Source organism: Anarhichas minor, unplaced genomic scaffold (genome assembly GCF_050575085.1).
Source record: "Anarhichas minor isolate MPS153535 unplaced genomic scaffold, ASM5057508v1 ptg000055l, whole genome shotgun sequence".
NCBI classification, from domain to species: Eukaryota; Metazoa; Chordata; class Actinopteri; order Perciformes; family Anarhichadidae; genus Anarhichas; species Anarhichas minor.
In genome coordinates, this window is record NW_027466501.1 from 4,834,092 (window position 1) to 4,847,630 (window position 13,539).

At 44.4% G+C, this 13,539-nt stretch overlaps 1 protein-coding gene across 1 annotated transcript in view; it reads left to right on the forward strand.

Annotated features, from left to right (window-relative positions):
* The first annotated feature begins 855 nt into the window (after positions 1 to 855).
* The window catches only part of lmo3 (LIM domain only 3), a 49,239-nt gene continuing 36,555 nt past the window's right edge, over positions 856 to 13,539 (forward strand). The window contains exons 1-2 of the mRNA XM_076076094.1: positions 856 to 880; positions 4,299 to 4,512. Coding sequence (XP_075932209.1) covers positions 856 to 880; positions 4,299 to 4,512 — 239 coding nt within the window. The remainder of the gene's footprint in view (positions 881 to 4,298; positions 4,513 to 13,539) is intronic.

Below are 13,539 nucleotides of genomic sequence, written 5' to 3' on the forward strand. Positions count from 1 at the left end.
GAGCCCCACGCGCACTCCTGCCGCACGCTCACACCGCTTGAACACTTGTAGCCGTCTCCCACAAACCGGTTCGCTCTGACCCACGTGGAGCTCATTCCATCCTGAAGAGCGGCGCGGCGCGCGATGTCAGTTTGGTGAACTTTTTGCTGCTGTTGTTGTTTTTGTCCCGTTCAGAGGAGCATCTGTAGCTGGAGTTCATTCTCACTTCTGCTTCACTTGTTGACAAAGGTGAGTGCGCTGGAGAAGCTTCCTCTGCTGTAAACGTCCTCCGTCACCAGAACGAAGCTGGGAGGGTTTCACAGATAAACAGATAGACCGGCTATGTGAGTGAATACAGGGGAGTCGTGGAAGAGCAGGTTTAATGCTTGGGAAGGGGTGGGTGAACCGTTCCATCGGTGCACGGTGCCCCGGTGGCGGGGCTACGTCAAAAGCGCTGATTAGCGGAGCAGCGTGCAGCAGCAGCCGCTGCGTGTAGCGGGGTTAGAAGGTGTGAGCTCCGCGGAGGGGGAGAAGCGTCTCTCCCTTTTTGTCGTTCTGTCATTCGCTGTCTGCGTCTCTCCGCGCGGCGATGTAAAAAAACGTTCTCTCACGCGCCGCGTGACGACCCGACGGCAGCGAACAAGCTCGCTCGAGCTCCTCATCACATCCGCCTGCGTTTTATTGCCCCCCCCCCCCCCCCCGCCCCCCTTCCCCCTCCCCCCCTCCGCCTTCTTTTCCTCACTGCTCGCTGGTCGCCGTGCTGGATTGTTCCCTCTAACAAAGCGCCCGATCCCAGCCTGCCTGCAGACAGCTGCTCTCCGGGACCAGGCGGCTTTGCGGGTGTTGCGTGGTGAGGCGCCTCAGCGGGTTCAACAAATGCAGAAAAGGGAGAAAAGTTTCGGTAAGAACGCTTACTTTGCGCTTCGGTTTGTGTGTGAAAAATGGCACGTTTCGCGCGTGTGCAAAACGTGTGTGTGTGTGTTTAGCGTGCTCTGCGACGTTGCAAGTTGCAGCATCTCTCTCCGTCGTAGAGGGCGACGCGTCCAGATCCGACCTGCTGCTGCTGTGAAGCCGGCCGACTCTCCGCGTTATTCCGCTGATAACCTTTTCATCGGGACATCACGGGGACGTGCTCTGATGTCGTGTCGGTTGAGAGGCTGCTTGTCAAAGCCGCATGGCAAATTGAGTCTCTGTGTTCAATCCCTTATTGGCCTTTTACCAGCGCTCCGCTGCCATGGCAACAGTAATTAAACTGATAGGGTGAAATGTCAGCATCTCTCTGCCGCCGAACAGCTGGGACTGAAATAGCAGCTCCGCTCCGTGCCCCTCGCCATCATCCTCCATCCGGCTCGGATGGTGATACATGTGGCCGAGGACGCGCGGCGGCAGCAGCATCAGCAGCCTTGAAGTCCACAATGAGAGAGGGAGGGAGGGAGGATACAAGCCGGAGCACAAACAAAACAGATATGATTAGGGCTCCGAGCAGCTGTGATTCCCTTCATGGAGAAAACGAGGCTTTTGTTCACCACTTCCCCTCGGCAGTCGGAAGAGCGAAGTGGTCAAATTCCTGCCATGCTTCTTCTTCTTCTTCTTCTTCTTCTTCTTCTTCTTCTTCTTCTTCTTCTTCTTCTTCTATTCTCCCCCCCCCCCCCCCCCCGGTCTCCCGGGGTTGATTGCATAGTAAAAAAAGGGGGGAGTCTAAACTCTTCCCTCTTTTGGTTTGGTAATGAGCAGCGGGACTTTGTAGTGTTAACGAGGCCCGGACGGATCAGCGCCGCTGAACGGACGCAGCCGGCCGAGCAGCCGCGCTACAGAATCCAGCCAATTAACAGATGAACAGCGCCAACGCAGGGAGCAGTGCGACCCGTTCCATAGGCTCCGCAGATGATTTATCACCAAACATATAGACTGTGTGGCACGTGACAACAAGTGATCTTCATGTACTTGTACTGATAGATTATTTAATTTCAGCACCGTGCCAGTGTTTTGCATGCTTGAAGCCTGTTTAACGCGACTCAGTTAGTTTGAAAACACATTTGTTTTTTTCCTACTTCCAGGAGTACGAGTGTATTTATTTACAACATTGGAATAGAAGTAGAAAGTTGCTTGAGGACGATGAGCATCAGGTTCCACATAGTGTAATGTTGTCAATGCAGACTGTTCAGAACACACAGCACTGACAGCTGACAGGATTTGTACAACTTTACTGCACGTTAACTAGAATCAATGGAAACTACTGGTTTCTAGGAAGAAAGACAAAAATACATCCCAAAAAAAGTAAAACACCACAGCATCCTTTACCTTTACCAGCGGTCAGGCTTTGATTGACACTAAAAAGTGTTTGTACTAATGACACAGCGAGAACGTCTTTGAGCTAAAATAGTGAAATAGAAAGTCCAGTATTTAAAATGACTAAATCTAAGAGACACCGAGCGTGTGTGTGTGTGTGTGTGTGTGTGTGTGTTGAATGGGGCACAAAGGGGAGTGGGGGTGTGCCTCTCCTCGGGGAATGGCAGGAGAATACTAATTCCAGCCTGGTGCGAAGCGGGATAATGGGGCTCGCCCCCCCAATGGGCCAACAAAGGCTCTCCACGGTCAGCTCAGGCCAAACAATACAGGCTGCTGCAAAGCTCTCGCCTGTAGCCACGCCCCTTTAAACACAGAGGAGGTCAATGTAAAAAAACGTGTCCTGGCAGAAATGTGAAACTGTGGCTTTGTGTCTGTGTGGGCCTCGTGTGGGTCTCACTGCACTTCCACAGGGCAGCTGCTGGTGCTGGTCTGTCTCTTCTTCTGGCTGTTGTTTTACAGCGACTATGACTGCGTCCCTTTGACACCGACTGATAAACCACATTTTTCTAAAGTGTTGCTTTAATGCCTCTTTAAATTGGGATTCATTTGATTTATTCTATTAGCGTTATCTTCCATAACAACACTATGGACGTGAGTTACAATGAAATGACCTCCTCACCTGTTTTTACCAGATCAGATCTCCTCAAAGTATTCTCCGTGTGTGTGTGTGTGTGTGTGTGTGTGTGTGTGTGTGTGTGTGTGTGTGTGTGTGTGTGTGTGTGTGTGTGCGCGCTCACAGACCAAAGACTACATCCTCTTTGAGTAATGTGCTAATCAGTTAACGTTTCCATGACAATTAAAGTCCAGCGCTCCTCATTTCAAAGGGTTAGTATTGAAGGTAGCGCTGGTGTGAGAGATGTCCTGCTAGGGCTCAGAGATGTGGAGAACATCAAATATCTAAATGATTCTGACCAACTGCCTCCATATTGCGGTGATATTGTAGGGTTGACTGTTGGTGCTTTTACAAAATGTACGCAATGAAACTTTGAATAAATACTGATCAGTAATGTGGATATAAAATAATACAACAGCTGGTAACTTACTGTAATGCAGCCTTTAAAACCAGGAAGAGACGGCACTTCTGACACATTAAGATACACAGTATATATACTGTATAGTCTCATATCAGGATATCCGTACAGTCGTATTACGTCTAGTATGCATACTGCATACATTTTTGGACTGCACTTAATTGAAGCTTTTTTTCCCCTTTAGTACGCTGGACTTTATTTTTAGTACACTTAGTGTGAACACTATTTGCTCACAATCAGTGTGTAGTTCTTAATTAAGACACAGCTAAACTGAGACTCCACTGCCAGTAAACTTCCCTGAGAAGAAGTAGTTCTGTTCTTCACAGCTCGTTGTACAGTCCGCAGAGGAATATCGGCAAAGTCTACCAACTTTTTCAGTGTACTTTATTTTGTCCCTCAAACCCCTCTGAGAACTGTGTCGTCCAGATGCTGCTCTTTCATATAACATGGCTCCAGACCCACTGTTTAAGAATTGAATCAGTGTTTTTGTTACATTTGAACATGTGCATTGCCGACATGCAGTGTATGAGACCTCATGTGCTGTGTTGCAGTCCAGGTTAAAGTCTGTGTTTTTTGACAATTAGGAAAGCAAAAGATATCGTCTACGAATGCTCGTTTTAACTTGTGTCTTATTTAAATAGTTAAATACGTGAATATTGTTCTGACTTTATACTGCTGCTTAAAGATCGAGGAGCACAATGAGAGCATGTGAAAAACTGTTTTGTTCCCATTATCCATCCATCGCTTCACTTATCAACTACAACCTTTTTAAAAAGACCTCATGCATGTTAAACAGTATTGTGAAAGCCTCACACTCCTTTCTTGGTCATTGGAGCGTCGCCCTGTCTTCTTTTTTGAAACGTTCTCCTCGTCCGTCAGTGCGCTGGTGTTGGACGAGCGTCTGAAGCCTCTCTCTCTCTCTCTCTGTGCTTCTCACAGGTATACAAATGCTCTCCGTCCAGCCGGACACCAAGCCAAAAGGCTGTGCCGGCTGCAACCGGAAGATCAAGGACCGCTACCTGCTGAAGGCCCTCGATAAGTACTGGCACGAGGACTGCCTCAAGTGTGCCTGCTGTGACTGCAGGCTGGGCGAGGTGGGCTCCACGCTCTACACCAAAGCCAACCTCATCCTGTGCCGGAGAGACTACCTACGGTAAGAAAGACGCCGTCTGGGCCACGTTGGACAAAACGCCGCGCGCCATACAGATACCGCACACATGTGGTCACAACATTTAGAGTTCAGGTTGAGCTCTCTTTTATTTTGTGGAATGGAATAAAGCCCGTTTTTATTCACAGGAAGGCTTTGGGCTGTGACCTGTGGCCTGTGGCCTTGTTTTAAAGTGTCAATCCTTAGGACTTGAGCCCAGGTTGATTTCGTGGAAACAGTGGAAGTGTGCAGAGTTCAGCAGTCTGGGGTCTTTTTGTTGATGCATGAGCTTCACGTGTTCAGACAGTAGTTTTTGTGTGTATACAATCGAGGAAAACAGTTTGTAATGCTGCAAATACATATTGGAATACGTTCAGTGGGATTGATCACATCCGTCAGTGATAGTGACTTAACAGACATTTATTGAGATGAAAATCTTCCAGATTGCCATTTTAAGGCTTCAAAATTTGTCATAACCCAGCAATTAGACCGTTGCAAATGTATGCAAATTATGGTATGGCATTCAGAGTATTTAATCAGATACATTTTTGTTCCTTGTGTTTTATTTTTACTGTAATATTTGTATTATTAATATCATTATTTTTGGTGTATTCAGAAAACACTAATATAACATTTCTATAATTTACTCGCCTGTTAAAGTCTGAAATTGGTTTTAAAATATGGTGTGTCAGCGTTATTTCAGGAAAAGCAGGGCTGTTTGAACATGAAGAAATATTTGGTGTCACTCATTGCCATACAGAATTTTTTTTAGTTTTTTTTTAGGTTATAGGTTGTCTTTAAAAAAAATACAACTTTGAAATATGGCAGCTTGTGAGTGAAACCGACAAAGCCTATGAGCATGACGAGTAATAAATACTCTGGTGAATCCATGTTAACTCTCATGTAGACTCTCCGACATTAGGGGTCAAGAGGTTACATCAAGAATGTCAGTTATTCTCAAAAGCATCACAATTAATAAATAAGTCCGTTAACAAAAGTGACAACGAACCCGTTACAGTCTCATCCACGTGTCAGAGGAGACTGGGACATAAATGCAACGAGTCGTTACAACCAATCAAGATAAGGATCCGCACTATGGATCTCTGGATTGACAGAGCGATGCACCAATCGGATCAAGCGTAAGCCTAACCTATGGAACAGCAGCATGTCATTGTGACTGATAGGATTAACTCCTACCTTTCCTTCTGCTTTTATCTGAATTGAATTTATTTGCTGGAATAGAGTTCACTCACCTGTTTGGAAAAGATTGTTTTTACTTCCAAGAAATAGAAGTTCAGCTCTTTCTATTTGCAGTGCAGCGTGTTTTGTTGTTTTTTGCATCTTTAAGAAACTCTTTAGTAATAAATGCGAGTATACTATATGGTCAACTATATGAGCCTTTTAAAAACAATTTAAATCCTTATGTCCAATATGAATCAACCTCATTTCCCAAAAGTGATCAAAGGGATCATCTCTCCTCATTGACTGTCAATTTGAACACAAATCAGTATTTCTTTTTGCATTGCTGGTCAAGAAGGAGATTTCTTTCCTGTCCTTGAGCACAGCATCATTTCTCAGTGTTGTGGTTGCACTGAGACCTGGTGGGAGACAAACAGCCGCTGGCTTTACAGTAGTTTACATAAGAATGTGTAGTTTATGGAGGCCTGCACATGTAAAGCTTTCTGCAGAGACTGACACTGATTTCTGTTTGACCTCACTTCAGCTGGACAAAGGTTCCAGACATTCTGAACTGGATTTCTGAGAGGCTTCTGTGCTGATGTTTAATGTGACATAGTGTATATATGTATAAATGGTACTTCATATAATAACATTGTGACAGACATCTCTTTATTAAAAACACAAATGGATGACAGTAGAGATGTTCCAACATGGATTCCAATGTGACAGCACTGCGTTAAAATGTAATTTATTTATCGAGTAGTTTCAACCATCCCAAAGCCTTTGACGCTGTTACTGTCACCTAAAACATTTGCATAAAAAATAGCCAACATTAACTAGCCGTCCTGCTAATTTCAACACAGATTTGTTGTTGACATTATCGTAGCATTATCATAGAAATAATTAGGGTGCACAAGAGTGTTACAGCACAGGTGTGTAGTATTAGTTTGCACATGTGCAGTAGCTATCAGGCAGCGAGGACATGTGTTTCTGTTGTTTCTGTGTTGTAGACACTTCATAATATTGTATGGTATTGTAGCTGACACAAATCATTTTAGAATCGAATAAATACAAAACAAATCAATTATTAATACATGGTTTATAGACTCAATAAGTCATATTTTTAGAAAAAAATGAATTTAGAGGACGCTTATACCTAATGTAAAAAGAAATCTGCTGTCAAGCTAATGTATGTCGGACGATGTGTGTGTGTTGGTTTCAGGCCTTGGCACACTGCTATGTGCTGCACACTCGCATGCTTTGAGGAGAAGCTGCTGTGCCAGAGAATACATCCAAAAGGTTTGGAGCCTCACTGCTGGATTATCCACCCACAGTCAGGCTCACTTACTCAGCGTGCACACTCACTCCGGCTCAATGTGCAACCTGGTGCTGGTGGAACATTTGAGACCCTTTTTTATCATAAAGTATGTTTCCGTCTATGCACTTTTCACATGTGACCAAAATGAGTGAGGCTAATGCAGAAACAGCTGCAGCTCAGGTAGCTCTCTCTCACCATCCATTCCTTGGAAGGTGGGTCAATGCCACGCTCGCCCTGTCCACATATTGAGAAAAACATCGAAATGCATCTTGCACCCACTTTGTGTGACTGAGGGGTAAAATGTGGAATAAAGTGTCAAACAACACATTAGGTCAGAGGTCGGGGTCTCTAAGCCAAACCCCTCTGTTTGAAGTGTTGTTGAATAGTTAGAGTTAAGATGATCACACTTTCTTTGGATAGCAATCCGAGTCTTAAAATACTGCGTATCTATTGTGTTTAGTCGTCATTTCCCACAAGCCAAACACCACGGTGCTTACTCTAAATGTCTTTACTGGACTTGTTGGCTTGTACAGAAGCTTCCGTCAGCACCACAGCTGGTGGTCAGTCTGATGCAACACAATAAAACAGAGAGAGAAGCAGGTGTTTCATGTTTTGTTTGCAGTGTTGATTTGAAATTCTACTGATGCAAAACTCCTGCTCTCTTTGTGTCCTACAGACCAATACACAGACCAGGTATTTATCTCCACCCAGTGACAACGCTCACCTTAAAACAACTGTTGCACTGGGTGACACTTTCATTCATGACCATGAACACGCTGTAGTTCATTTTGACTTAATAATACTTACACCGTCCTGCTGCTTTAATGTATTAATCGGCCACGTAAAATAGTATCCAGCTAACGCACCATTCACTCCTGATTGAGTAACGTTTGCTAAAAACTACCGTGCCCAGCTGTTAGGAAGTTACTTACTGTAATGCAGCCTTTAAAACCAGGAAGAGACGGCACTTCTGACACACTAAGATACACAGTATATATACTGTATAGTCTCATATCAGGATATGTTTATTTTACAAACAAAGTTTTTAAAGATTTCCTTCTTAAGTAGGAATCAATGGCTAACACGTGCATAACACAAATGTCCGTTTGTTGACAGTAAGAAAATGTAGAATGGCCATCCCTTGGATATGACTCAAACTACTTTGTAAAGGTTAGAAAAAACATCATGGTTTGAGTCTGAATAATAACGTAATGCAACAAGGTGACGCAACAACGTAATGCAACAGGTACAAATAAAAGTAACCTGAACGTAACAACGTAACGCAACAACGTAACGCAACAAGGTGACGCAACAACGTAATGCAACAACAGGTACAAATAAAAGTAACCTGAATGTAACAACGTAACAACGTAACGCAACAACGTAACGCAACAACGTAACGCAACAACGTAACGCAACAACGTAACACAACAAAGGTAACCTGAACGCAACAACGTAACGCAACGACGTAACGCAACAACGTAACGCAACAACGTAACGCAACAACGTAATGCAACAGGTACAAATAAAAGTAACCTGAACGCAACAACGTAACGCAACAACGTAACGCAACAACGTAACGCAACAACGTAACGCAACAACGTAACGCAACAACGTAACGCAACAACGTAACCTAACCGCAACCAAACTTAGCATTAACGTTATGAAGCAAGTGGTAAGTCCATATTTCCTTTTGGTTTTAAACGGGACACGAACAGTGGTCTCCTTGGTGAAAGTCCTAGGTTTGAATGATTTATCCACCCTTAATAGACTTTCTTGCTCTGTATACTTGTAATTTTGCCACGTAACTTCCAATAACGCTCGCTCCATACATTACGTCACTAACTCTGCCCAAATGTACAAACGTCCACATTCAAAAAAGAAAAGCCGTGCTTTGCAGAAATGACAGCATTTCTTCCAGGCGACTAGGCTGCTTAGTCTCCCATGTATATATCCACACATCAAGCTGGGTACCAGGCCCACAGATAAGGCTATTGTATAGCAGAGCTCCAGAACACAAAAACTGTAAATGTCATCAACGAATCAGCTGATTGGGCATTGTTTTCCCCAACGCCAATGCATTCAGTAGCAGCCAGGTAGGGGGCCGGGGCGTTTCAGAACAGGTGTGCAGGCTAAGAGGAAGACCCATCCCAACATGTTATTCTTTCATCTTCAAAGTTCAAGGTGACTGAATTGATTTGATGCTCGGTCTCACGCAAGTGGCCCGTCCCAGCGAATGCGCCCTGACATCTCCTCACTGCTGGCTAATGAATGGCAAATATAGCGAACCGCAGCACTCGGCATCTGCGGAGCGACAAAGAAAGCCGGGGTCCGTCGCTGAGGCAATCAACGGCCGCACCATCACAAAGCAATACAATTTTACACACGCGCACACACACGCACACACGCACACACACAGACTCCCTTACTCAAAAGGCGACCTCAAATGTATTATTTCTACTTATGTTTATCGCAGTCTGTCAGCCCAGGTTAGCGACAGGAGAGGAAAAAAATAAGGACGTCCGCACATTGGGTCCATTTTTGTATTCCATTGGCTTCAACTGTAAATTACTAGGGCCTTCATCACACACCCCCACCCCCCTCCTCCAAGTCAATCCTTTTCTGCTAAGCAGGGTGGCATGTTATTAGGCCTGACATAACCAGGGTTAATAGAATTCTTCAGGGGTCTACAACCATCCCACTAGCAGAGAAATAATAATCCTTTATCGCAACACATGCACAAACAACTGAGGGGAAGGAAAATAAAAATAAATACAGGGAGAAAAAATCTTTAGCAGTGATCAAATATGATGTACAGAGGAGTGTGTGTGTGTGTGTGTGTGTGTGTAACTAAGCCATCCCTTCATAAACCTGCGACTGCAAACATAATTACAGGTATTATCTCCTGGAGCTTGATTTGTGCTTCGCTCTCTGCGAATGTGGAGAAAACGCAGCGAGAACATTTTATCAACAAATGATCCCCTTTGAAACGGAGGCTTCCATTGATGGTGCTGGTAATAGCGCGACGGCACTGTTTATGCTGATGTGTGATTTCCTCAGTACAGAGCGATAATGTTTAAAAGCCCCAGAGGAGGGAGGAGAGCAGACAGACTGACACGTTTAAGTTCAAAAAACGCTGAGGAAATGAAGACGGCCTGCTGAGTGCCACCCGCTCACACACACACACACACACACACACACACACACACACACACACACACACACACGGTGCCGGCTCCAAGGCCGGGTGCAGGCGTGAAAAAAGCTGTTGGGCATCAGTTAATGGAAAACTGTAAATTCCAGGCATCCATTTTAAAGACAGCACCAGGAGAACACTTATTTATTTATCTATCTATTCATTCATTTTTTTTAATCCAACTTCAATTTTCCTCTACACTGGTTTTACTAAGATTGTAAATGCAAGCAAACTCACAGAGCCGTCAACACGGCTGGATTTATTAACGTTTTGGAAAGCTGGCTATCAGCGAGAGATAACCAACATGTAGAGCATGGTTCAGTGTAATAACTTACCCCCCCCCCCCCCCCTCCTTCAGGATCAACTTTGCAGTCCACAGCCACCTTGTATAACCACATATGTAAATGTAAATGAAAAATGTATCTTTTTTTCATCTCACATGGCGCTTGTGACGCATTGTCAGTTTGTATGTCGGCGTGAGGCATGACTGTGACATCAAGTCGAGCTTTATCTCCAGGGACCGGCAGGGAGTGAGGAGGGAAAAGGCTCCGGCTGTCTGGAACTCATCTGTTCTTTTCAGAAATCTCATTTAGATGCATTCCTCCTTATGAACATGTGTCACACCTTTTGTGTCATTACTCACAAAGTGGAGAAATATAGTTTTCTTAGCTCAGACGCACACATTCAATGAAGTGTTCAAGGCCACATTCTGAATCCATTCCTCGTGTCATTTTCTCTTTTTACATCGTGGCGACGTTCACCTCCGCCACATATGTTAATTATTATTATTTAAATGTTGACTCATGCAGCTTAACTGTGAGATAGCGATATTAACCTGCACACATATTTTCCTTCTCTAACTTGAAAATATTATTTTGTTTGTGTGTTCGGAATATTTCCCAAATCAAACAAGCCTAACGTGGTTTCAGATTGAAGTTGAGGATAAAATCATTTTGTGTGCAGCTTGTTTAATCATCCCAAAATGTGCCTAATTTACGTTTGTAGCTAATGTGTATGCTTGTGTGCTTGTGGTGCCTGTGGCTCAGGAGATAGAGCGGGTCGTCCATTAATCTGAGGACGGCAGTCTGATCCCAGTCCACATGGTGAAGTGTCCCTATACCCCAAATTGCTCCCAAAGCATTAGCCATTGGTGTGTGAGTGTGTGTTTGAATGAGCGATTTACATTGGAACCTGATGAGCTGGTGGCACCTTATATGGCAGCCTCTGTATTAACCTGTGTGTGTGGTTAAGTGGTTCAATGTTGGCATGTAGTGTGAAGGGCTTTGAGCGGTCTGAAGACTAGAAAGATGCTACGTATATCAATGCAGGTCTTTCACCATTTGTATAAGCGCTTGGCCTCTAGCTGATCTCAGAACACAAACTCCAGAACTTTCTTGCTCTGGCGCTGCAGACCCATCTTCATTTCTTCTCTCTGTTCCTCAATGATTTGGAGTCCAAAAGCCTCAAGATACACACACTGTTTATTGCGAAAGCTGAAACTTTAAGTACACATTCAGAGCAAATTCACATCCACTTGCGTCTCTACCTGGGCTTCATATGCACGCTCTCTAACATTAGCTCCACATTCAGTCTGAACAGATCTGTTCTATGAGTACAGACGATCAATGTAGACTCTGAAGGTGGCTTTACAGTAACAGTAACGTGTATCATTGTGTATAATTGACATGAATCAACACTGACAACAGCCACTATGAAAGACTAAACTACAAGCTTGTTTGTGTTGCTAACTGGCTAATGTAGCTTTACTGACTGAGTGACACATCACTCAGTAGTGATTGGTTATGAAAAATAAAAACTCCCCCCACTAACGACATAGAGGAAGCACCAGAGAGCAGTCAGTGTCGGACTGAATAATGGAGTGGTAATTAAATGTCCATTCAGCGTGAAAGTCAGGCTAAAGATCCAGCTTCGTTCTAACCAGATTACACACACACATTCCTCAGAGCAGCCTGGACTCCCAGCTACAGAGCCGTCATTGTTACAGCTGCGATGGATGGCAAGCGGTTCCACAAAGACCTGAAGGCCCGCGACTTCACAACAGCCAGTGCACAACGTCCCGCTCACCCGACGAGCGCCGCGCTCCTGGGAGATGTGCAGGAAGCTGGGTGTAGTTTGTCATCAGCATCTCTCCTCCCTGATTCTCTGCAGGCTGAAAGATTCAGGCCAGCTCCTCTTCCTCTAACGACTAATGCGCAGATGTTCAGCCATTCTCCCAACTCACGCTGAAGGGCACAAGGACCGCTGGTCAATGAGCGCTCTGCTGAGAGAGGAGCAACGTTGCACTGGTGTCTACCGTTAAGTCTGACTTCAAATCACTGCTCACCATTTGTTGTGTTACAATCTTATATGTTTGTTCCCCATGAAGAGCTTATTGCTATCGCTAAGAATAATGTTCATATTGAACGAATATGCAGCAATGGAGGTAGACGAGCAACGTGTCACACTTTTATGCTGGAGACTGGAGTCCCGTCAACATACCGTAGTTCATTTAGCAAAACCTGGATCCTTCCCTACCCATCCCATAGTGTAGCTGTTATGTGCAGGTATTAAAATCAATGTTATTGAATGTAATCAGCATTCTGTCTGGCAACAGGCTCACTGGTAAACGCCGTGCTTTCTTGTTACAGTTTCTTATGCAGAGGTTCGTTTTAATTGCCACACAGTGATGACATAACTTCAGTCATGAAACTGCATTTTCATGATTAGGGGAGTGTGACCAGTATACCCACTGGTACGCCATGAAACTAACCACCTAAAACCAGCAACACCTGTGGGTATGTAGGACTGTTGAGATCCCGTCTAACAACGTATCCTCATACGACTGTATGACGTCTTACGAGAAGCTATTTGTCATCTTTTGTGCGTTCTCCTACGACTGTCCAACAACGTGAATGATCAGTACGCCAACCAGTGCACAAGCTGTTAATGCAGCAAAAGTGTTTGGTCCGGTTCAGGAAATGATTGTGGTTTGGGTTAAAATAAGTAATATGTTTGTTGCATAAAATAAGTATGTTTATTATGTAGGTGTCGTTAAAAATCCCGTTCAACGATGACTTTTGGTTTCACATGAGACAGCAGCCTTCTGAGTGTCTCCTTAAGAACCACAATCTGGAAACAAAGTTGTTTCCTGTGAACACGGAAGTTTACTCTGAAAGGACAGTGAATGCATGTAGAGCGTCATGGTTTGACACGTGATGAGTTGGGAGTGAGAACATGTTGAAATGACAATGCAGAACAGTGCAAATTAGAAAATCTGGACTGGATAGTTATTGATATAAAACCATGAGATATTAGCTGTTTAGCTCGATGCGCCAACTGA